This window comes from Adiantum capillus-veneris, chromosome 2 (assembly GCF_014529385.1).
Source record: "Adiantum capillus-veneris isolate H3 chromosome 2, ASM1452938v2, whole genome shotgun sequence".
Lineage (NCBI taxonomy): Eukaryota > Viridiplantae > Streptophyta > Polypodiopsida > Polypodiales > Pteridaceae > Adiantum > Adiantum capillus-veneris.
Window position 1 is genome coordinate 64,093,648 of NC_140932.1, and position 26,408 is coordinate 64,120,055.

General features: G+C 44.5%; 1 protein-coding gene across 1 annotated transcript in view; it reads left to right on the forward strand.

Annotated features, from left to right (window-relative positions):
• The first annotated feature begins 657 nt into the window (after window positions 1-657).
• Window positions 658-26,408, forward strand: part of ETL1 (SNF2 domain-containing protein / helicase domain-containing protein) — a 53,289-nt gene continuing 27,538 nt past the window's right edge. Inside the window, exons 1-8 of the mRNA XM_086485895.1 lie at window positions 658-1,654; window positions 1,893-2,007; window positions 19,985-20,025; window positions 20,105-20,355; window positions 20,425-20,605; window positions 20,732-20,944; window positions 21,073-21,249; window positions 21,543-21,701. Of these exons, the coding sequence (XP_086342021.1) occupies window positions 911-1,654; window positions 1,893-2,007; window positions 19,985-20,025; window positions 20,105-20,355; window positions 20,425-20,605; window positions 20,732-20,944; window positions 21,073-21,249; window positions 21,543-21,701 (1,881 nt within the window). The 5' untranslated portion in view covers window positions 658-910. The remainder of the gene's footprint in view (window positions 1,655-1,892; window positions 2,008-19,984; window positions 20,026-20,104; window positions 20,356-20,424; window positions 20,606-20,731; window positions 20,945-21,072; window positions 21,250-21,542; window positions 21,702-26,408) is intronic.

Below are 26,408 nucleotides of genomic sequence, written 5' to 3' on the forward strand. Positions count from 1 at the left end.
CGTTATTGTGGTCTATTTAAGATCATCACTCACATTGACACGGTTGCCTATAAGTTGGATTTATCGTCCTTTTTTCACGTTCTTCTAGTGTTTCGTGTTAGTCATTTAAGGAAACGGTTAGGCACTTATGATAATGTCAAGGACCCAAGCATTTTGGTTGATTTCATTGAACCATCAAGTTTACCTCATGGCCCAAAACGTATTTCTGATTCTCATGTCTTATGTGCATGGCATCACAAATGCCATCAAGTTTTGATCAAGTGGAAAGATAGACCTGCAGAGAGGCTTTTCTAGTGAAAGAGGTTGATATATTTTGCAAAGACCTGAGTTATCGATATGATAGTTTATTGGATGATTCCCCTCTCCCAATATGTAATTATAAAACTTGTAGGGTTTTAACTGCCATGTGACTACATTTGCAACCATTGTGGAGGAGAAACGCTCTCTCTTCTCTCTTCACGCTCTTAAGCCTTGCTCCTCTCGACCACAACCTGAGATTTGCTCTATGTATTAGTTCAATTCAAGCTCGGTCTCATCTCTCTCTCTCTCTCTCTCTCTCTCTCTCTCTCTCTCGTAGGAGGCTAGGAGCCCCACCCCTCCCCCCCGTGAACCGGAACTTCAACAGGCACCAATAACTTCTTCTCCTTCAGTGTAATCAAATGAGTCATGATTAACTGCGCCACTTTTCCATCGTCAGGTTTTCCCCGCCACTCAAAACCCTTGTTCCCGCCCCTCCCACCGCCGTCCGCTGCCCCTCCCGCTTCGCCATCGCCGCTGAAACCCTAAAAGCTCAGAGTCATCCCTTTGCACTCTGCACACTGTCTCCAGCTTCTTCAGTTGATGCGCCACGGGAGAGATCTCAGCTAATTTCTTCACAGTGTCGAAAACCTTAGTATTTGAGTAACCCACCATGCACCGCAAACTCGACGAGCTTTCTGATGACGATTCTAAAGCGATCAAAGTGACTGTTTCTAGTGTTCTGGGGCCTCGGCTCAGCAGCTGGGAGACCTCAGCTGCTCGAGCGGGCACTAATGGAGCCTCTTCCTCCGAGAATGGGGCAAGGTCGCTTCCTTCATTTGACTCTTTTGCGTTTCATTCCAAAGGAGACACTCAGGATTTTCCTGAAGAAGATGGCAGCCCTGTCGTCTCCTCTAGCAGGAAGCGCAAAGCAAGGAAATATGTGGTCTTGGACGAAAGCAGCGATGAAGATTTTGATCCAATTGTGCAGAAGCGTAAAGAAGCTCGACTTGAAAGTCTGGAGGCTTGTTCTTCAGCTCCCCAGTCACTAGCTTATGAAAGGCATGATGCATTGCAAAATGGGGACAACAGTCCATGGAATGATGTTTCTGCAGTGAATGAAAACGTATCTAATGATGAAGCTATAGCCAGATTGCTTCAAGAAGAGGAAGAGCAAGATCTTGCAACTGGTATTTGTATGGATGGGGACGCCACATTTCTACATGAGGGTGATCAGTACGTTGATTTAGATTCTCAAGTGACAGAAGTAGATCTCATTGGTAATACACTACAAAAGTGTGATGAGATTGCAGCTTCTTTGAGGAGAGAATTGAAGGTTGGAGCCTCTTCAGAATCGGACGAGTGTCTGGATAGATATGCTGAAGTAGATGCTTCAGCTGCCAAAATTGTTTCACAGGTTTGTTTCAGCTGTGTTTTGTAGAATGTCTCTCAAGACGTATTTCATGGAAGGCCTGGCTTACTGCTGCTTTGTCAAGTGGCTTGTCCATCCTAGAAGCCAACGGATATGTGATTTTAAGCATATTGTATAGTGGTGCTATCTAAGTCATGACTACCAATTTAGCTTGCCCGGCTTGTGTATTTCTTGCCTTTTCTTTTTGTACTATGTACATATGCTCATCCATCATTTCTTTCAGGCAGATGTTTCTGCGGCTTGTAGGAGTGCAGACACTGAACATCTAGTATTGAAACCATATCAGTTGGTGGGAGTTAATTTTTTAATGCTTCTACATCGAAAGAACGTTGGAGGAGGTACAGTTCTATTATTGCCAGTATACTTTTACATTTCAGCAAGTGGATAGTTTCTGATGTTCTGTAGGGATGCAGTTATATACCGACACATAAGCTCTTAATTGTTTCCTTTCTGTTGGCTTTGTTCTGGCACTTCAGCCATGGGCCCAATTAAGCTCCAGATGTTAAATTTGAGGCTACGTAAACCGGTAGAACTTTGGTATCAAGGAAAAAAAAGAGGTTTGCATGTTCTCACTGTGTCATGGTAATATCATATATGGCCTCATCCCTAGCTTGCTTTCCAGCTGAACTCAAGTTGGTGTGCTGGAACCTGTGTGCTTCTTAGTATACGACCAGCATAACAGACTTGATTGCCAACGAATCTGCACTATCACTTTAAAGGCGAGGTTTCTGAAACCATACTTCATCAATGACAGTGAACAAGTTCTAGTTCTTTGGAAACTTACATGTCATGGTGAAATGCAGTGTCTCTTGTTCATAAATAGAAGGTTACAGCCTACGATGTGTGGTTTTTGAAAACTCAAAGAGTAATTGGCCCTCTTATCTTTTCTTATCTTTGGGATTTTTGCGCATTAGTAATGTTCTTTCTGCCCAACTCGATCTTCTCTACTGTGGAGAGGATTTTTAATGCGGAGAGAGAGAGAGAGAGAGAGAGAGAGAGAGAGAGAGAGACCATGACGTTCTCTCCTCTCCACCTCTATTGTGCGCCCACACCTTCCCCTCATGTTCCTAGATCCTTCATGGCTCCTGCGCCTCCAGGTTGGCAGTTCTCTAGAGCAGAGTACAGTAGTGACAGGAGTGGTTCGTTTTTGGTTCGGCTGTACATTTTACGACGTGTACAGAAGGCACGCTCTCTTCTAGGCAGTAGGCAAAATCCCATACTCTCTACCTTTTACAGGCACAGAGACATGGACAATGGTTTTTGTTCTTTGCCACCTTGCAGGCTATCCAGACTTGGGCAGGTTGCATTCGGTCATGCATCGCCTATAGACAGACTGGCACAGCGCATAGGAGCTATAGAGTGGCTCCATACAGAGGATTGCTATTGTTTACCATTGGTTGTGTGTGGACCATAGCGCATCGATCCCTCCCACCATGCGAGTATGGTTAGAGTCGGCAGTAGTCTCCACTTTTGATGCTCTTTTGACTATTTTTGTAAGGTACAACGGAAGTGAATGTTGAACTTTGCTTAAGATGAGTGCTCTGAACTGCGCTCAAGGATTCCTTTTACTTACGGAAGGGAGAGCCTTCCGTTCCTTTAGTGAGAGAGTGCAAGTGGTCACAAACAAAGTGGAAAACACTGTGAATGAAGGTACTGAGACTGAGAGATAGATAGAAGAATACGACACTAGAATGTTGTCAAACCCTCCTTCGAAGGCCCTACTCTCTATGGCGAGAGCGGTCTACTATTGATTGCACAAAACTCTACAATGCTTTGGACTTGCCGAGGATGTCGACAACGATGAGGACGATGACGAGACGGGCTGAAATCTGAAAACGCTAAAGGCTGAAATCTGCAAATCTTTATCTGCTGAATTCTGACTATGTCGATGATGACGATTCGACGACGACGCGTTGAAGACGCAGATGCTGAAATCTGCGTTTTTCGGGCTGAAATTGATAACGCTCGTTGATTTGATCGTGCGGCGAGGATCTGCTGCGGGAAGGTGAGATTTGCGAGGTTTGGGACTTGTTTTGTGGTGTCTTGATGCTGACAACTGAAAACATTGGTCTAATTGATGATTCTGTTGCGGTAGATTCGCAAAATGCAGAGGCTGATTTGCAAACCAAAAAACGCTTGGGCTGAATTGGGGTGTGCTGCAAAAACGCTAGGCTTCTGCTGCCGTCGGTTTGGATTCGTGAAAGCAAAACGCTCGCTGATCTGCTTGCAAATGAAAACGCTGGCTGATCTTGCTTGCAAATGAAAACGCTAGGGTTTCCTTGTGGTTCTTGTTGAGAAGTTGCACTTGACGGTGGTCCTCTGCTTATTCTGCCAAAAAGTGCTAGCGCTAGGGTTTCTTATATACTTGGCCTACTAAATTGCCCTACCCAGTTCCCAACAAAAGTCACTTAAAAATAATAAGTGAAAAATGGCTAAAATAGGAAAAATAGGTCTATGTACTGTAAAAATGCTCTTGATGGTTTTGATGGAAATTTGATGATCATGTTGTGTGCAACCAAAGGATATGCATCTACTCTAAGTGTCTGGACATGCACGGTCTGCGAACAGACTCACAAAAGTGCCAGAACACTTCCTAAGCTAGGCTAACCGAACCCCTATCATGAAGTAGCTTGTCCATGTATACATAGGGTTAGATGTGCACGCGACATTCCCTTCTTTTCAAAGTGAGGTACTGGTACCGAACTGTATGGCGTCTAGGGAGATCGCCAACAACGTCTAGAATCCTGGAAAGGATCTTCGCCGGCCCACTCTGATGCGTGGGTCATGCGATACTTTGAACTTCATAAAGATCTGCAACGCTTGCTTCTTTGGGCTGCGCCGAAAGCGACACAAAGTCATCTGTGGCTCCTTCAATGCTTCAACTTCGTCTATAGTCATGCGGCTACCTTCTTCAAGAATCTCCGAAGATGAATTCTTGAAACCACTTCCAACACAAAAACATGAACATACCCATTCCATGTAAAGTGACTGGAAAAATTCTAGTCTTCTTGAAAGACTGTGCATGCAATGTAGATGAACATAGAGACGGAGTGCCAAACTGTTCATCAAACGCACTGAAACAATAGGTTTGAATCTTGACTTTCATGAGTGAATCGTGCTCATCGTACAATATGTCATGCCTATGAAAAGGGATCACATAAGGACGGTGACTAAAATATGGGAAAGCATCATGAATGAAACACTCGAACGATGCGTGCTGACTAATCATTCGAACACATAAACTCGACTTGAGAGCCAAGATCGGTTCTTCGTGATCTATCGAATCTGCAATGAGGTTAGCTTCACTAGACAAAGTATCAACTAAACCATCATCCTTGTGAACAATCACATCATTATCATGCAAATCATCATGCTCGTGATCATGTGTGTCGTGCTTTGGAAAAGAAGAGTGTTAGGTGCTGCGGAATGAATGTTGAACTTTGCTCAAGGTTTCTTTTACTTATGGAAGGGAGAGCCTTCCGTTCTTAATGAGAGAGTGCAATGAACACAACAAAAGTGAATGGACACTATGCGTGAAGGTGTATGAGACTGAGAGATAGAGAAGAGAATACGACACCAGAGACGTTGTAAAACCCTCCTCTGAAGGCCCCACTCTCTACTTATGATTGCACAAATCTCTACAATGCTTGGACTTGCCGACGATGTCGACGACGACGATGAGACGGGCTGAAATATGAAACTGCTAGTGGCTGAAATCTGCAAATCTTTATCTGTTGAATTCTGACTCTATGTCGGTGACGATGTCGATGACGACGATGCGACGACGACACGCTGAAAACGCAGATGCTGAAATCTGCGTTTTCCAAGCTGAAACTGTAAACCTTGATGAATCTCACCGTGCGGCGAGGATCTGCTGCGGGAATGTGAGATCTGCGAGGTTCGGGGGTTCTACTGCAGGTACTGACTGCTGAAAACTGAAAACGCTGAGTCTAGGGCTGATTCCGTCGTGAAGATCTGCAAAAACGTTGAGGTGTTTTACAGATGCAAAAACGCTAGGGCTGAAAATCTTCTTTCGGGAAAATCTGCGATCTGCTGTGTGAATCTGATAACGCTAGGAGTCTTTTGCTTCTTGCTGTCGCCAAGCTGTTGCCAATGCAAGAACGTTGGTTGATCTGGTCCAAAAACGCCAGCCTTCTGCTGTGATGCAAAAATGCTAGGCCTCTTGGGGGTTCTGCTGAGAAGTTGCCTGTTGAGTGTATGCTCCTGCTGTCTCTTCTGCCAGAAACTGCTAGCGCTAGGTTTGCTTATATAAAAACTTAGCAAAATTGCCCTACTTACTTTCCAACAAAAGTCACTCAATAAATAAGTGAAAATGTCAAAAATAGGGAAAGTGGGTTTAATGCACTGTAAAAATGCAATTGATGGGTTTTGATGGAAATCTGATGATCATGCTATGTCCGGTTATGCATCTACTCTAAGTGTTTGGGCATGCACGGTCTGCGAACAGACTCACAAAAGTGCCAGATCACTTGCTATTCTAGACTGACTTGACTGAAATGAACCTTGGTCATGCTGTAGCTTGTCCACGGACTCATAGGGTTGGATGTGTCACGTGACATCCCCTCCTTTTCAAAGTGAGGTACTGGTACCAAACTGTATAGCGTCGAGGGAGATCGCCAACAACATCCGGAATCCTCAAAAGGACTCTTCGCCGGCCCACTCTGATGTGTGGGTCGTGCGGTACTTGAACTTCATAAAGGTTTGCAACGCTTGCTTCTTTGGGCTGCGCCGAAAGCGAAAAGTCTTCTGTGGCTCCTTCGATGCTTCATCTTTGTCGATAGTCGTGCGTCTACCTTCTTCAAGAATCTCCATGGCTGAATTCCTGGAACCACTTTCAACACAAAAACATGAACATACCTATTCCATGTAAAGTGACTGGAAAAAATCTTGTCTTCTTCAAAGACTGTGCATGCAATGTAGATGAACAAAGAAATGGAGTGCCAAACCGTTCACCACAGACACGCAAACAATGAGATCGAATCTTGTCTTTTTTATCGATATCAATCAACTGTGGCAAAACACAATGGAAATGCTGATGCTTGGTGCTCATACTTTCTTGTGCTCTTTCTATGACTATGTCGTGCCAAGGAAGAGACATGGAATTTGACTTCCTTGAATGCATACTTTTAAGCTTTTCATGAATAATCCGCATACATTTGTGCTCATCCATGAGTGAAACGTGCTCAACGTACAATATGTCATGCCTAGGAAAAGGGATCACATAAAGACGCTGACTAAAATACAGGAAAGGATCACGAATGGAACACTCAAACAATGCTTATTGACTAATCATTCGAATACATAGTACTTCGTGTAAGGGTTCTTTGGACCTAGGTTCGAGAGCCAAGATCGGTTTGTAGTGTTTGATCAAATCTGCCTGGGGGTTTACTGTGGACCTTGACTCGAAAGCCAAGATCGATTCTTCGTGAATGATCGAATCTGCAACGAGGTTAGCTTCGCTAGAAAAAGCATCAACTAAACCAACATCCTTGTGAACAACCACGTCTTCATCATACAAATCATCATGCTTGTGAGAAATCACATCATGATCATCATGCAAATCATCATGCTTGTCATTGTCCTCCAAATCATCATGCAAATCCTGTGTGTCATGCTTTGGAGAAGACGAGACTGAGAGTCTCCTTTTCCCGAATCTCTTGCATTTGTGCCTGCACTTAAGAAAAGAGTCGCAACATCTCTTGCATTCGTGCTTTGTTCTCGCGCTCGTGCTCACGATCTATGGTTGCCATACTTTCTTCGTAGGCCTTTCTTTCCGCTTCTCTTGCTTCGCGCTCGAACTTGTTGTCCATAAACAACTACGTCAACTCCTTCATAGGAGTTAGTGCAATCCTTGGCGTAGATGGTGAAGGGGGAGGGTCGGAAAAACCTCTTGGTGGGGAAAATTCTTCTTCGCCTCTCTCATGCTCATCATCTCCAAGTGAAGTATCCATTCCGCTTCGAGTGATGACCATCCATTGAGGTCTTGGGTTCTTGGGGGTCTTGAGTTCTTGAGGTTCTTCTTTCGCTTGCAATCTGTGTTAAAAGAAGGATCTTTTCTTCACCCGAGTACTGCTCTTTTCTGCGGGCGGGTGGCACCCCTTGGCGGCCTTGCGCTCACACCAAGGTTGCTTTTTCCTACCTCACGTCGATTGGCCGGCCGCTAAGTGCACGGTCCGCTCTCAATGAGTGAAAAGAGGCACAAGGGGAGGCCGGACATGCCCTTCTTTCTTGGGATTCCTGTCACTCTTCAAAAACACGATTAGGAATCGACACGCCTAAGTGAACTTGGGTTCATGCGACCTCAACAAGCAAAAAAAATTCTGTGGTTCTTGTGGTTCTTTCCTTGAGTGATACAGAACACTGTCAAAGCTCTGATACCAATGTTAGGTGCAGCGGAATGAATGTTGAACTTTGCTCAAGATGAGTGCTCCGAACTTTGCTCAATGTTTCTTTTACTTATGGAAGGGAGAGCCTTCCGTTCTCAATGAGAGAGTGCAATGAACACAACAAAAGTGAATGGACACTATTCGTGAAGGTGTATGAGACTGAGAGATAGAGAAGAGAATACGACACCAGAGACGTAAAACCCTCCTCCGAAGGCCCACTCTCTATGGCGAGAGCGGTCTACTTATGATTGCACAAATCTCTACAATGCTTGGACTTGCTGACGATGTCGACGACGACGATGAGACGGGCTGAAATATGAAACTGCTAGTGGCTGAAATCTGCAAATCTTTATCTGCTGAATTCTGACTCTATGTCGGTGATGTTGTCGATGACGACGATGCGACAACGACACGTTGAAAACGCAGATGCTGAAATCTGCGTTTTCCAAGCTGAAACTGTAAACCTTGATGCATCTCACCGTGCGGCGAGGATCTGCTGCGGGAATGTGAGGTCTGCGAGGTTCGGGGGTTCTATTGCAGGTACTGACTGCTGAAAACTGAAAACGTTGAGTCTAGGGCTGATTCCGTCGCGAAGATCTGCAAAAACGCTGAGGTGTCTTACAGATGCAAAAATGCTAGGGCTGAAAATCTTCTTTCGGGAAAATGTGCGATTTGTTGTGTGAATCTGATAACGCTAGGAGTCTTTTGCTTCTTGCTGTCGCCAAGCTGTTGCCAATGCAAAAACGTTGGTTGATCTGGTCCAAAAAACGCAAGCCTTCTGCTGTGATGCAAAAACGTTAGGCCTCTTGTGGGTTCTGTTGAGAAGTTGCCTGTTGAGCGTATGCTCCTGCTGCCTCTTCTGCCAGAAAGTGCTAGCGCTAGGTTTGCTTATATAAAAACTTAGCAAAATTGCCCTACCTACTTTCCAACAAAAGTCACTTATATGCATCTACTCTAAGTGCCTGGGCATGCACAGTCTGCGAACAGACTCACAAAAGTGCCAGATCACTTGCTATTCTAGATTGACTTGACTTAACTGAACCCGGGTCATGCTGTAGCTTGTCCACGGATACATAGGGTTGGATGTGTCACGTGACAAAGAGACTGAGAGAGTCTCCTTCTCCTGATTCTTTTTCAATCTTCGCCTGCACATTAGAAATGAGAGATGAAGAATGAGTAACTTGCTCTCCACGAATGACAATGGGAGAGCCACTTTTGACATTGAAAGGCAACGTATTTTCCGCCCAATCAATGAGAGGGTTATGCTCACGAAACCATCGAATGTCCAAAAGCATATCACATCTTGAAAGAGGAGAGACGACAAATTTTCTGCGGAAGGACGCTTGTTGAACAGTGAACAAAACAGCAAGGCACTTGTGCGTGATGAGAGAGTCCATACCGGGAGAGAAACCTGACACCTCGAAAGGAGATGTCTTGCTAACCTCCAAGTGGGCTCTTTCGACAAGAGAGTAACTAATCAAATCATGCATACTGCCTGGGTCAAACAATATGATAAAACGCTGACCCTTCATATGACCATAACACTTAATGAGAGACTCATCAATGGGAGGATCATGAGAAACTAGGGTCACACTCGTGTTCTCATTTATTGCATTGACAGAGGAAGTGGGTTCTCTGGGTTCTCTAGATTCATTAGAGTCAAGCTTAGGATATGTTCTTTTTATGTGACCCTTGATGTGACAATGAAAACAAAACCTTTCAGAATACATGCTTTGTTCTTCCGACATGATATATCCTCCTAAAATTCCTTGTTTTGCCTTTTCATCTGGAGTTAGCTTAGGTTTAGCAATTGTGTTAGCTTTACCCCTAGGTTCATTTGGAGAGTTCTTTTCTGAGAGATTATTGGAAGATTGGTTAGAAGAGTTACCGTTCTTACCTTTCTTACCATTCTTACCGTTCTGAGGAGTCTGAGTGGTACTTGTAGAAGTCTTGTTTTCCTTAGGCTTTCCCTTGTTGTGCTTCATCTCCTGTGCAAGAGCAATCGCTACCGCCTTGTTGAGATCGATTGGGTCGAGGACCTTCGACATGAAACCTGATATAGTCGTCCAACCCGAAAATGAAAGCCTCCTTGCGCTCATCATCCGATTTGCATAATTGGGTTCCGAGCTGCAAAACACGATTAGAGAAAAACATAATTGGCATACCATTTTGTTTGAGACTGCGCCAATCGTCTTTCAACCGTGCGAGGTACTGTGGTGGCATAAACCGCGCCTTGAGCTTGTCTTGGAAGTCGGCCCAATTGAAGGAAAGGGGCGTGCCTTCCTCAGCTTTCTCTAGGTGCGCGGTCAACTGTGCTTCTTGCCATACGTGGTACCAATCAATGGCATCACCGGCAAGGTACATAGCTGTCGTCAAAACCTTGCTATTTCCTGTCTTCTTAGTTGTCGCAAAATAAGCATTAAATTGATGCAACCAAGAATGAATAATCGTAGCATCTATCTTACCATCATACCTACTGAACGTGATCTTCTCTGTGACGGTGTTGTTGGAGTCCGAAGCTCGGCTTGCGCCACTTGATAAACCACCAACATCTTTGTCCGGCTCGGACTTCGAGGTGAGAACCTGTTGGACCAACTCTTGCATGCGTAGGTCTCTCTGTATCTCACGCTCGGCCTCCAAGGCCGCTCGTCTTTCTTCGACCGCCTCCTTTCTTGCTTCGGCCGGCTCACGCTCACGCTCACGCTCACGCTCACGCTCACGCTCACGCTCACGCTCACGCTCACGCTCACGCTCACGCTCACGCTCACGCTCACGCTCACGCTCACGCTCACGCTCACGCTCAATAGCTGCCTTTCTTTCTTTGCGTGCTTCGCGCTCACCCTCCAAGGCAGCGTGATTCGCTTCTTGTTGTAACATCATGTCCATCATCGACTTGACCAAAACCTCCATAGGATTTGGTGCAAACCGTGGCGTAGATGGGGAAGGGGAAGGGTCGGAAAAACCTCCTGGTGGGGAAAGTTCTTCTTCACCTTCTTCATGCTTATCACCTTCATGCAAAGTATCCATTCCGCTTCGGGTGATGACCATACACTGAGATCTTTGGTTCTTAAGTTCACGAGGAACTTGGGTTCTTGTGGGTCTTGGGTTCTTGGGTTCTTGGGGGTCTTGAGTCTCAAGGTTCTTCTTTAGCTTGCAATCTGTGTTAGAGAAGGATCTTCTCTTACCCGAGCTCTTCTCTTTCCCGCAGGTGCACCCCTTGGCGGCCTTGCGCTCACACCAAGGTTGCTTTTTCCCACCTCACGTCGATTGGCCGGTCGCTAAGTGGACGGTCGGCTCTCAATGAGTGAAAAGAGGCACAAGGGGAGGGTGGACAAGCCCTTCTTGCTTGGGTTTCCTGTCACTCTTCAAAAACACGATTAGGAATCGACACGCCCAAGAGGTCTTGGGTTACGTGCGACAACAACAAGCAAAAAAAAAAAAGTGGTTCTTGTGGTTCTTTCCTTGAGTGATACAAAACACTGCCAAAGCTCTATTACCAATGTAAGGTGCAACGGAAGTGAATGTTGAACTTTGCTCAAGATGAGTGCTCCGAACTGTGCTCAAGGATTCCTTTTACTTACGGAAGGGAGAGCCTTCCGTTCCTTTAGTGAGAGAGTGCAAGTGGTCACAAACAAAGTGGAAAACACTGTGAATGAAGGTATTGAGACTGAGAGATAGAGAGAGAAAAATACGACACCAGAATGTTGTCAAACCCTCCTCCGAAGGCCCCACCCTCTATGGCGAGAGCGGTCTACTATTGATTGCAAAAATCTCTACAATGCAATGGACTTGCTGACGATGTCGACGACGAGATGGGCTGAAATTTGAAAACGCCAAGGGCTCAAATCTGCAAATCTTGTATCTGTTGAATTCTGACTCTACGTTGGTGACGACGGCGATGACGATGACACGCTGAAAACGCAGATGCTGAAATTTGTGTTTTCGGGCTGAAATTGCAAACGCTCGTTGATCTGACCGTGCGGCGAGGATCTATTGCGGGAAGGTGAGATTTGCGAGGTTCGGGACTTGTTCAGCGGTGTCTTGATGCTGAAAACTGAAAACGTTGGTCTAACCGATGATTCTGTTGCGGTAGATCTGCAAAATGCCGAGGCTGATCTGCAAATAAAAAACGCTAGGGCTGAATTGGGGTCTGCTGCAAAAACGCTAGGCTTCTGCTGGTCCTGTTGCCGCCGGTTTGGATTTGCAAAAGCAAAACATTGGCTGATCTGCTTGCAAATGAAAACACTGGCTGATCTTGCTTGCAAATGAAAACGCCAAGGTTTCCTTGCGGTTCTTGCTGAGAAGTTACACTTGACGGTGGTCCTCTACTTCTTCTGTCAGAAAGTGCTAGCGCTAGGGTTTCTTATATACTTGCCTGCTAAATTGCCCTACCCAGTACCCAACAAAAGTCACTTAAAAATAATAAGTGAAAAATGGCTAAAATAGGGAAAATAGGTCTATGCAGTGTAAAAATGCTCCTGATGGTTTCTGATGATCATGCTGTGTGCAACCAGAGGATATGCAACAAGTGTCTGGACATGCACGGTCTGCGAACAGACTCACAAAAGTGTCAGAACACTTCCTAAGCTAGGCTAACTGAACCCCTGTCATGAAGTAGCTTGTCCACGTACACATAGGGTTAGATGTGCATGTGACAACTTTGGTTCTTGGTTTGCAACTGCTCGCTCCTTTGCTCTAGGACAACTCCTTCGACCGCTTCCCCACAACGAGGGTGTGCTTCATCTAGCTCTTGTTCCACGACTTCGATCAGGGAATAAGAGAGCACGACATTGATTTCCAATCTTGTAGCCATTGACACGCTTGGTGTATACTTTTGAGGTTTCATATTCATCAATTGTTGACACATGGATCTGCATATTGTCACTTGAAATGTCAATGGCTTGCATCGCACTAGCATCAGTGGTCCGAGACAGAATTTGCATCGAACGGATTTGCGCTCTTATGTAGAGCGAGATGTGGATATCCTTCTTGTGCTGGAGCATAGGTTATGTATGGATAGTTATCGTTGTGGCAAGTTGTTGCCTTATATTTTGGGAAATTGCGATTGGCCAGACATACTCCACCAGTGGTGTATGCTATGGGACCTCGTTGGGGCCATTGTGTTCGTAACCATGGTACTTTAGTACATGGCAGAGCGATGTGGGTTACTCTAGAGATTGATGAAACCCTGGTTGGTCTGATGTGCATCTATGCCCCCACTTCAACACAAGAGAGAGCCGAGTTTTGGCAGCAGATTGTACATGCATTGCCTCTTGTGGATTCGTGGGTAGTTGGAGGTGATTTCAACAATCTAGAGACCATTGAGGATTGGCGCGCCATTCAACCCCCATCCTTACCATATGTAGCACCATGTGAGAGATGCTTGGGGTAGATTCCTTTTTGCAGTTTTTGGCAGAGATGCCTGGCATATTTCATCTGTGACTCGCACTTGATAGTCACTGCAGTTTTCGTGGGGTTTTAGATGGTAGTTAGGTCGTCTGTTAGAGAGACTAGACAGATTTTGTGTGGGCGCATGGCGGCATTCCATGGTGGTACAATGTCAATTTGGCCTGGCACAGTGCTATTTGATCATGCCCCAGTGTCTTTGCACTTAATTTTTGAAACATCTTTTATACCCAGACGTGGATTGCGCATTCGTGTGACTTGGTGCTAGAGGATGCTTCATTGTCTCAGTTGATTCAAGATGTTTGGACACACACTCCTTCAAATCCAGCGTCCCATTTGCTTACATGCATCACAGCGTCCTTTGAGGTTTACAGATAGACCACTGCAGAGCGACAACGAAGCTTGTTTCGCATGGGAACGTGACCTACAAGACCGCTTGAGCTGCATTCGCTGACAGCTTGAGGAGTTTCTAGGAGGTGAGTTTGTGGGTGAGCGTGAAGTTGACACCAGAGAGACACTTAGTCACATTCCGACTGAAAAATGCGAATTTGCCTATCATGCTTCAATCTCGACATGGATATTGAAAGCGGATAGGATGAATTAAGGATTTCTTTGCCCACTTCTGAGAGCGTCCCAAGGGGGCTTCCATTAGAGCCTTGTGTGATTTTGCAAACATATTACATACGAATTCTGACGAGGTCCTTGACATAGCTTCAAATTATTTTGAGCATTTGTTTACTGTTGATCAGATTATTGACGATATTCTACGTGCTACAGAAGAGGTTTGGTCTCATGTACAACCCGTGGTTATAGAGGCTATGTGCCATACATTACTAGCCCCTTTCTCTATGTAGGAGATGCATGATGCAGTGGTTGGCCTTGATAGTGCCTCCTGTCTTGGAGAGGATGGGCTGACTAGACAGTTCTTTTTGAGGTTTGGGAATACTCTTAGCGGTGCTATGCTTTTAGGTTTGCAGCACATATTTGACACAGGAGATATGTCTGCTTCTATGTGTTCTCGACTTATTTCTCTTACACCGAAAGGCGGAGACGGATCGTCCCTTCGACACTGGAGACCGATCACCCTCATGTCTTCTGTGTATAAGATCTTCGCTCGCATGATCAATATGCGTTTGAGACCCTTAATGCCTGATCTCATCCATGCTTCGCAGACAGGTTTTGTGCAGGACCGTTGTATCTTGGATAAGATCTTCACTTTCTACGAAGCAATTGAGTGGGCTCGTTTGACAAATCAGTCAATAGCTTTCATGCTTCTTGATTTTGAGAAGGCGTATGATAAGAGTAGATTGGGGTTTCTTGGAGGGCACTATTCGGAGGATGGGTTTTCCCTTGCAATGGATCATAGGTGCATCTGCATTGTATCGTACTGCTTCTAGTGCTGTTACGATCAGAGGGCACATTGGATGCCGTTTTCCTCTGTCTCGTTCAGTTCGCCAAGGATGTCCCTTGGTTGCATACTTCTTTCTGTTTTTTGCAGAGGTCATGTCTCTCTTCTTGTACCACAGATTCCTACAGTTGAAAGGTCTTGCTATGCCGTTGGTTGACTTGCCGGATTTGTTTGATCAGGAATATGTTGATTGAAACCGGCCCGTGGGGCGGTATGCGTTGGCTTTCACCCGAAATTCTTTACTTTAGATACACACAGAGAGAACATGCAATGGAAACCTGCGACGGGAATTAACACTTAAGCACACACACGGCTCAGAAGCTAGAATGCTCCGAGCAGACGTCGACAACCTGTTGGCCCCAAGATGGGCGCCCCTTTCAGTATTTCTTTATACTTTGAGAGGGTAAATTACAAAGTAGAGTCTTGGGAATCCTTTACCTGTATCCTGCTAGATATCACCTGCTTTAGCCAAATTTCGGCAGCATAACAGCTCCAAAACTTGCGCAAAATCAATTCCCCTGCTGGAACTTCCATTGGCATAAACCCTTTGATTCCTGCCCAAAAACAGTAAATTCAGCACTCCGTATTTACTGATTTTTGCCCTGTTTTCAGCCCCAAACAGTCCCCTAACTGTCCTCTGCCAGTGGGGCACGATTCCCAATGGTTTTGGCGTTCGTATGGCTGAAAAACAGTCAATTTACAGCGCATACGCAGCACTGAAAACGCACCTGTACGGTGAGGTTACGACCCTCACCGGTGCTTGCTATATAGTAGCAGTCAGCTACCCCTGTTCTTGCTCAAGGAGGCTCTTGCCTCCACACAAAAGCATGAAACCACACAGCTGTACATCAGTCAAATGAAGAGCCTTCTTGTGGGGCATCACATAACTGCACATAGGGGAGAGAGAGCAGTGTGTAGTGTGCAAGGCATCATTCCTAGCACCACACTGTACATGAGAGGGAAAGAAAGCACTCCATAGCTGTTAACCTGTGACAATTTGCAAATGAGGCCTCTCCCAGCATAAAATTTAGCGCCCTTTTTCCTTTGTGAGGCAAGTGCATGAAAAAGTGCCACTTCGCGCGATTACAAGCCATTTCCTGTTTCGGGGTTGTCGCCTAAAAATCTCCCGACTAGTTGCCGAGTTGACTTCACGGCAGAGTTGTTAAATGTTCCCCTGGTCATACCGAAGGTAATGACGCGAACACATTTCATGGCCCAAAATAGCAATTCCCTAATTTTTAGGAGATGCTTCCGTTGAGCTCCCACTCGTCATCTGACCATCTATCCTCATTGGGACTGCATCCAAAAGTGCAATGTGGTCCAATTGTCGGATACTTTCTGTTGGTAGTCCCACCTTGACTTTATGCCTTTATTGAGTTCACTTCCTAGTATCCACCAACTTGCTAAGTGCGACGGGGGGGACCTACATGATCTTGCTCTGAGCCTAGACATCCTCTTACTATACGAATTCCAGTGCTGACGACTTCCCGTTTGCGGGTGAAACTACTGTTCACATTGGCCATACAATTTCCGACCGTTTGCTACTTCAAAAAGAGGGTCTCAAAAATAAAACAAAAATCATTGGAAAGAAACCAACAACTAAGGTTAGCAGTTGCCACGTCCTCGTGACATAGCTAACAGCTGCCACGTCCTCGTAACATACCCCCCTCTTGAAATCGCAAACATCCTCGACTGCATACCATAAATACACGCCACTGATGATCTTATGCTATCAACACTCTTTTATCATCGCATGTATTTGCAAGAAAGGTCGTACACATAGACACAAATGACTTAATGAGACCTTCATACTTTTTTCATTTCCATCTATTATACTGAATTCATATGTACATTTGATGTGCTAGCTCTATTATTACCCCTCCTTTGCACACGTTGGGTTGGGGCATAAGTAGGTTGTAACCCAAAGGCTTCAAGGTAAAGCTGCAATACATTTGGTGACTCTGACAGTTCATGCTCTTCCATCCACTTTGCATCCATAGACGGATAGTTCTTGAACTTCACCAAATAACGTCTTCAGCCTAGTTCTTCACCCTTTTGCTCCCCAGTGCTCCTAGTGCAGAAGAAGGATGGCTCATGGCGCATGTGTATTGATTACCGTACGTTGAATAAAAATACCATCAAGAATAGGTTTCCTATTCCTAGGATTGATGATATTCTCGATCGTTTAGAGGGTGCTGCAATTTTCAGCAGGATAGACCTTAAGAGTGGGTACCATCAGATTCGTATAAGGCCAGAGGATGTGCACAAGATTGCGTTTAGAACGACATTTGGTCTTTATGAGTTTCTAGTGATGCCGCTTGGGCTAACAAATGCTCCTGCCACGTTCAACAGAATGATGGACCGGATTTTCCACTCACATCAACAGTTTGTTGGGACGTTCTTTGATGACATGATAGTCTATTCGAAGAATGAAGAGGAGCATAGGCGTCACTTGACCATTGTGTTCGAAGAGCTGCACAGTCACAAGTTACTTGTCAATCCTAAGAAAAGTGAATTCTTCTTGGAAGAGATCCACTTTCTTGGCCACATAGTCTCAAAGGATGGTGTCAGAATGGATCCCGCAAAGGTCGAAGCTATTAAGACATGGCCAGACTTGAAGACTGTGCACGATGTTAGAAGCTTCTTGGGATTGTGTTCCTACTATAGAAGGTTTATCAGGAATTTTGCAGAGATAGCATCACCTCTTCACGTATTGCAAAAGAAAGAGGTCACTTTTTGATGGACCCAAAAAGAGATTTCAGCTTTTAGTCTCTTAAAAGAAAAGTTGACTTTAGATCCAGTAATTGTTTTGCAAGATCTCAAGAAGTCATTTGTGGTCCAGTGTGACGCGTGTGGTAGTAGCATCAAAGCAGTGCTAATGCATGATGGACGGGTAGTAGCTTATGAAAGCCGAATTTTGCAAGGGCCAGAGAGGACTATGCAAGTCTATGAGAAAGAGCTCTTAGCCGTGATTCATGCGCTTTCGAGTTGGAAGCACTACCTCTTGGGTGCTGATTTTGTTGTCCAATCAGACCATCAAACCTTGCGATACTTCTTGACACAGTCAAAGTTATCTGAAAAGCTTATGCGATGGGCAAACATTCTTTCCATGTTCCACTTCCAGATTATGCATGTGGAAGGCAAGAAGAATGTTGTGGCTGATGCGTTATCAAGGAAGCCACAAATTTCAGCTGTGTCAATTCCTTATCATCATGAGCTAGATGACATGAAGGAACAATATGCTACTGATGAAGATTTGCAAGGATCTTTGAACAGTTGCAAGAGGGGCAACATCATGAGCACTACCTCCTCAGAGATGGTTTTATGATGATGCATGACAGACTCTGTGTCACAAGGCCACTACGACATAAGGTCATGGAAGAGAGTCATGTCCCACCGTATGCAAGGCATCGTGGTAATGATGCGATAGTTAAAGCGGTAGAGACATTCTTCTATTGGCCTACCTTGAGAAGAGATGTGGATGGCTTTGTGCGAGCATGCGTGATTTGCCAAAAGGTCAAATTTGACAGGCAAAAGGCACCAGGGTTGTTACAACCACTGCCGATTCCGGATAAGCCATGGGAAAGCACTGCTATGGACTTCATCTTTCATCTTCCAAGAACTCCAACAGAAAATGATGGTATTTGGACTATTATTTGCAGGTTCAGCAAGCAGGCCCGTTTTATCCTTGTCTGGAAGAAGATAAATTCTACTCAGATGGCACGTTTGTTTATGTACAATGTGTTTTAAGTACCATGGTATGCCACAATCGATTATCAGCGATCGTGATCCTTGCATGACGAGGTTGTTCTGGAGAGGATTGTTTGAAAACATGGGCACTACGCTCAAGTTCTCGTCTTCATTTCATCCACAAACTGATGGACAATCAGAAGAGGCTAATTCTACTGTCTTAGGTCTGCTCAAATGCTAAGTGTCAGATAATAAGGGCAAGTGGGAACAGTATTTGCCTATGCTTGAGTATGCGTACAATAATACGGTGCATTCGTCAACTGGCAAAGCACCTTTCGAAATTGTTGAAGGCGGAAAAAAAGTTCCTCCCATTTTGCATACCAAGGTGAAGATCTTTGAGGCAGATCGATATGTTGAGAACATGGATGAGATGTATAAGAAAATTAAAGTTGCCTTGGAGAAGACTTGGGCAAAACAGAAAAAGGTTGCTGATCGTCACCGTCGTGAATTATCGTCACCGTCGTGAATTCCTGTCATCACCTGGTGATTGGGTTCTGTTAAGGTTCGAAAAGTCAAGGTTAAAGAAGATGAAGGGCAAGGAGCGGCTGTTTCCTAAGCTCACTATGCGTTACTATGGGCCTTTTCAAGTGCTTGACAAGATCAGCGATGTGGCTTATAAGTTGAAATTGCCTGATGCGTGGAAGGTTCATAATGCGTTTCACGTGAGTCTTCTAAGACCCTTCGTGTGTGATGTGCCAGAAGATATGCCAGATGAGGATCAACCAGAAGTTGAGGAACTTGATGAGATCCTGGTACTCGAGCAAGTTTTGGCACATAAGGACAGAAAAGTTAAAGGACAAGTTGCAAGAAGCTATTTGGTGAAGTTCAAGAACTATCTGCCTATGGATGCAAAGTGGATGGAAGATCATGAACTGTCAGAGTCACCGAATGTACTGCAGCTTTACCTTGAAGCCTTTGGGTAACTGGTCTCATAACTGGTCTAGATGTGAAAACCCAAAGCCTAAGACCCTTCATGCTCAACCTTTAAAATACCCCAGGACATCAGATAAATGTGCAAAATGGGTAAATGGTTGTAAGGGCCTAGAAAGACCTTTTCTCATTGCATGCTTTTCTGGGCAGTACAACTAAGGGGCTACAAACACAAAATCTGAGGGCCTGATAGGTGTGGCAATCTCATCTGACATTATATTACTAGGCTGGCCTTGTTATCTTAGATTTTGTACCATATTAAAGAGAGACTGACGGTGACAATTTTGTACATTTGTGTCAGTGTTGCCTGGATTGAAGTAAGTCTATAAACTACTGGTATGAAAAGTTACTTTGGGCTGTTTTTAGCTGGATTGGCTTGATCGCAAGATTTTTTTTTTTTCCCAAATGCCACAGCTATTCTTGCAGATGAGATGGGCCTTGGAAAAACAATTCAGGTATGCTTTTGGTTTCTTGAAACAGGCTTTCTCTGTGCAGATAGCTTGATTAACAGGAAACTGATCCTATCTTTGGCAGGCGGTTTCATTTTTGGCGGTTCTCAATCATTTGGATAAAGATCCTGGCCCACATTTGATTATTTGCCCAGCTTCCCTATTGGAGAATTGGGGACGAGAACTGAAGAAATGGTGTCCGCACTTCTCTTTGATCACTTATCATGGAGCAGAACGGATGGCTCATTTTAAGGAATTGACTCAAGTTGTAAAAGCTGGGCGGCGTGCACCTTTTAATGTGATGCTAACAGGCTACTCACTTTTTGAAAGGCAGAGGTACGTTTGCCATTACTTTTTAGAGTATCTGATTTTGTGCACTGTGCTTGATTTATTGTGTTATGCCAGTGCTCAACAGAAGGATGACAGAAAGCTTTTGAGAAAATTCAAGTGGAGTTGTGTCCTTATGGATGAAGCTCATCTTCTGAAAGATAGAACAAGCAGTCGTCGGAAACATCTTTGGGCCTTAGCTCAGAAAGCCAAGCAACGTCTTTTGCTGACAGGCACTCCCCTTCAAAATGATTTACAGGTGTGTCTTGTTTGGTTGTATCCTTTAATTTTAGTTGAAACAAAACAATGCCAACAGCGTAACATAAGATAATATAAACTCTGTGCCCAGGCTTGTACGTAATAACTGTCTATTTTTCTTTCCCAGGAGTTATGGTCGCTCCTGGAGTTCATGGTACCAGATATTTTTGATTCTGGTGACATTGATTTGAAGAAAATCTTTGGCAGTAGAGGTGCGGGTGGTGACGCACAAACAGAGGATATGGACCTGATAGCTCGTATAAAAGTTATTTTGGGGCCCTTTGTGTTACGACGACTGAAGTCTGATGTCATGCGGCAACTTGTTGCCAAGACTCAAAAGGTCAAAAATGATATTTTACTACTTGTGTTATATTCAATGCTAAAGTAGGTTTACATACTTTTCCTACATAAATGAGTTCAAATAGTTTCATCACTGTTAACCTCTAAGCAAACGATTCATTTGTGCAGGTAGAGGTACTGGAGATGATACCTGGTCAAGCTGAAGCTTATAAAGAAGCCATTGAGGAATATAGGGCAGCAGCCCAGATGGCTCGGTCATCAAAAATAGTAACTGGGACAAAATTCACTGCAGCTGATCTTCTTCCTCGGAGGCAAATATCCAATTATTTCACCCAATTCAGAAAGGTTTGTACTTTAATTTTTTTTGTTCTATTGCAGATTAGGACAAGATCTTTCACAAGTCAACTGCCTTTTGTCAGTTAGGATAGTAAATCATTGATTGTGATGTCAAACGAAAAGATAGGGTATGGAAATAGTTATAATTATTGTAGTGTTGAAAATGCATTCCTTTCATGGGTTGGAGTAAACTTGCTATTTCAAGGTCTTAAGTAACAGCTTCTCACACGTCCAAACTAGTTAGGGTGGAGACCATGTTTGTTTTTTGGGTTAATGTATGCTTCGTTTTTTATATGTCTCAGATTGCCAATCACCCCTTACTTGTGAGACGGATTTATACAGAGGCTGACGTGGACAGTTTGGCCAGAAAACTCTATCCAATGGGGGCTTTTGGATTTGAATGTACTCTGCAACGGGTTAGAGAGGAATTGCTGACTTATAGTGATTATGCGTTGCACAGGGTAAGGATTTTGACCTCCAAAAAACTAATGGTACGAGTTTTCTATGCTATAACAATTAAATTTTATTGATGTTGTTCTTGATATAATCGTGCATGGTGGGAGGGTAAATCAACCATCTAGTAGCAAGATGCCTTACTATGACAATGGTGTTACTGTTCCTTCTTGATTTTGTGACGTGTCCAGGGGTTTGGCAGTAAGCAGGACCTTTCCAGCAGGAGGAAAATAATCAAGGCTCCCTGTAATTAATGACTCAAGGGGGGTCTTTATTGTTGCTTAATCACAATTATGTTTTCTCAACAAGCTTGGTCATTATGCTTGGTTACCTTTAAAATATAAGATATCCTTTTATCCATGTATTGATATTACCTCAAATATAGATAAAGTATGAGGCTCTTAGCACAAATGTGTATAGTTAAAACAAAGTTTTATGTTAGCCTCATCAAGTATCACCATCTCTCACGAACATCAAATGAAGCTTGGAACAAGGAGTTACTTCAGCTCCATATCAATTTTCTTTCTTTGAGAAAGGCTTTGGATGAGAGGAGAAGCGGATGCTGCTTACTCGGGGGAGCCCACATACCAACTGAAAAAGCAAGGGCATGCTTGTTTGCGAGACGAGCTCATGTATGAGGAAGTGAAGCGGCTGAAATGAGGAGTGGCGTGTGGCTTTGAGCGAGGACACTGGCCAGAAGGTAAAGATGTTAGGTGCAGCGGAATGAATGTTTGTGCTTTGCTCAAGATGAGTGCTCCGAATTGTGCTCAAGGTTCTCTTTCGTTCTTATGGAAGGTAGAGCCTTCCATTCTTAATGAGAGAGTGCAATGATCACAACAAAGTGAATGGACACTGTGCGTGCAAGTGTATGAGACTGAGAGATAGAGAGAGAAGAGAAATACGACACCAAAGACATTGTAAAACCCTCCTCCGAAGGCCCCACTCTCGTCGACGAGAGTGGTCTACTTATGATTGCACAAACTGGTACAAACTGAATGCATGTGACTGATGCAAGTCTAGGCTATGTCGGTGATGACGACGGGGACGACGAGACCGACTTAAGGGATGAAATCTGCAATCTTTTATCTGCTGTCCAAAAACACTATGGGCTGAAATCTGTTGCAAGTCCAAAAATGCTGATTTTGGGGCTGTTTTCTGATGATCTTTGTCGCTGAAAATTTGCAGGTCTTAGGCTGAAAACTGAGGCTTCTTGGGGCTGAATCTGAAGGTCTTTCTACTGCTGAAAATCGCCAAGGCTGAAAGCTGTAAAGGCTGCAAATCTGCAAACGCTGGGATCTCCAAAAACGCTAGGGGTGTAGCTCTTCAAAAATGCTAGCTGCTGTGGTATGTGTGGCGATGATCTCCTGATGTAAAACGCCAGGCTGATGCAGGGCTAGGGCGATGATGCTTGATGGAGGAAACGCTAGGGGAAGAGATAATCTTTGCTTGGAGGAAAATCCACAAGGTCTTGCTTGAGACGTTGCCTGCTGCTGAGCTTGGCTCCTGTTGCCTCTTCTGCCATTTAGTGCTAGTTTAGGTTTTGCTTATATACAAACTTACTCAATTTGCTCTACCTACTTTCCAACAAAAGTCACTTAAAAATAATAAGTGAAAAATGTTAAAAATAGGTAAACTAGGCTAAATGCACTTGAAAATTCCCTTGAAGGATTTTGATGGGAATGCTTATGATCATGATGCTGTGTGCAACCAGAGGATATGCATCTACACTAAGTGATTGGGCATGCACGGTCTACGAATAGACTCACAAAAGTGTCAGATCACTTCTAAATCTAGACTGACTGGACTGACTGACTGAACCTTGATCATGCTGTAGCTTGTCCACGGACACATAGGGTTGGATGTGTCACGTGATATCCCCTCCTTTTCAAAGTGAGGTAATGGTACCGAATTGTATGGCGTGGAGGGAGATCGCCAATAGCATCCGGAATCTTGGAAGGGACTCGTCGCCGGCCCACTCTGATGTGTGGGTCGTGCGGTACTTGAACTTCATAAAGGTCTGCAATGCCTTCTTCTTTGGGCCGCGCCGAAAACGACACAAAGTCTTCTGTGGCTCCTTCGATGCTTCAACTTTGTCGAGAGTCATGCTTCTTTCGTCTTCAAGAATCTCCATGGTTGAAAATTCCTGAAACCATTTCCAACACAAAACCATGAACATACCTATTCCATGTAAAGTGAGTGGAAAAAATCTTGTTTTCCTCAAAGACTGTGCATGCAATGTAGATGAACAAGGAGACGGAGTGCCAAACCGTTCACCACACACATGAAACAATGAGATCGAATCTCTCTCTTGTGATCTAGAGCAATCAACCGTGGCAATTCACAATGGAGATGCTCATGCTTGGTGCTCATACTTTTATGTGCTCTTTCTACAACTGTGTCGTGCCAAGGAGGAGACTTGGAATGTGACTTCCTTGAATGCTCACTTTTCAGCTTTTCATGAACAATCCGCATACATTCGTGCTCATTCATGAGTGAAACGTGCTCAATGTACAATATGTCATGCCTAGGAAAAGCGATCACATAAAGACACTGATTAAAATACAGGAAACGATCACGAATGAAACACTCGTACAATGCGTGCGTATCAATCATGCGAACACATAAGACTTCCTGTGAGGGTTCTTTGGACCTAGGCTCGAGAGCCAAGATCGGTTCTTCCTGAATGATCGAATCGTCTTGTGGGTTTCTTTGGACCTCGACTCGCAAGCCAAGATCGGTTCTTTGTGATGGATCGAATCTACAACGAGGTTAGCTTCGCTAGAAAAAGCATCCACTAACACATCATCCTTGTGAACAATCACATCATCTTCATGCAACTCATCATGCTTGTGAGAAATCACATCTTGATCATGCAAATCATCATGCTTGTGAGAAATCACATCTTGATCATGCAAATCATCATGCTTATCAATATCACTCAAATCATCATGCTTATCATCATGCAAATCCTGTGTATCATGCTTGGGAGAAGAAGACGAGACTGAGAGAGTCTCCTTTTCTTGAATTTCTTGCATCTGTGTCTGCACTTGAGAAAAGAGTCGCAACATCTCTTGCATTCTTGCTTTGTTCTCGCGATCAAATTTTGCTTGACCTTCTTTTTCTTCCAAGTTGTACTGACGCTCTATGGCTTTCTTCGTAGTCACGATCTATGGCTGCCATTTCTTCTTCGTAGGTCTTTCTTTCTGCTTCTCTTTCTTCACGTTCTAACTTCCTTTCCATAAACGACTGCTTCAACTCCTCCATAGGAGTTAGTGCAATCCTTGGCGTAGATGGGGAAGGGGGAGGGTCGGAAAAACCTCCTGGTGGGGAAAACTCTTCTTCGCCTCTCTCATGCTCATCACTTCCAAGCGAAGTATCCATTCCGCTTCTAGTGATGACCATCCACTGAAGTCGTGGGTTCTTGTGGTCTTGGGTTCTTAAGTTCACGAGGAACTTGGGTTCTTGGGGTCTTGAGTTCTTGAGGTTCTTCTTTCGCTTGCAATCTGTGCTAGAGAAGAATCTTCTCTTCACCCGAGTTCTGCTCTTTTCCGCGGGCGCACCCCTTGGCGGCCTTGCGTTCACACCAAGGTTGCTTTTTCCCACCTCACGTCAATTGGCCGGCCGCTAAGTGCATGGTCCGCTCTCAATGACTGAAAAGAGGCACAAGGGGAGACTGGACAAGCCCTTCTTTCGTGGGATTCCTGTCACTCTTCAAAAACATGATTAGGAATCGACACGCCCAAGCGAACTTGGGTTCGTGCGACCTCAACAAGCAAAAAAAATTCTGTGGTTTTTGTGGTTCTTTCCTTGAGTGATACAGAACACTACCAAAGCTCTGATACCAATGTAAGGTGCAACGGAATGAATGTTTGAACTTTGCTCAAGATGAGTGCTCCGAATTGTGCTCAAGGTTCCCTTTCGTTCTTATGGAAGGGAGAGCCTTCCGTTCTTAATGAGAGAGTGCAATGATCACAACAAAGTGGATGGACACTGTGCGTGCAAGTGTATGAGATTGAGAGATAGAGAGAGAAGAGAAATACGACACCAGAGACGTAAAACCCTCCTCCGAAGGCCCCACTCTCGTCGGCGAGAGTGGCTATTTATGATTGCAGAAACTGGTACAAACTGAATGCATGTGATTGATGCAACTCTAGGCTATGTTGGTGATGATGACGGGGACGACGAGACCGACCTAAGGGCCGAAATTTGCAATGTTTTATCTGCTGTCCAAAAACGCTATGGGCTGAAATCTGTTGCAAGTCCAAAAACACTGATTTTGGGGCTGTTTTTTGATGATCTTTGTCGCTGAAAATTTGCAGGTCTTAGGCTGAAAACTGAGGCTTCTTGGGGCTGAATCTGATGGCCTTTCTACTGCTGAAAATTGCCAAGGCAAAAAGTTGTAAAGGCTGCAAATTTGCAAACGTTGGGATTTCCAAAAACGCTAGGGGTGTAGCTCTTCAAAAACGCTAGCTGCTGGGGTATGTGTGGCGATGATCTCCTGATGGAAAACGCCAGGCTGATGCAAGGCTAGGGCGATGATACTTGATGGAGGAAACGCTAGGGGGAGAGATAATCTTTGCTTCGAGGAAAATCCACCAAGGTCTTGCTTGAGAAGTTGCCTGCTGAGCTTGGCTCCTGTTGCCTCTTCTGCCATTTAGTGCTAGTCTAGGTTTGCTTATATACAAACTTACTCAATTTGCCCTACCTACTTTCCA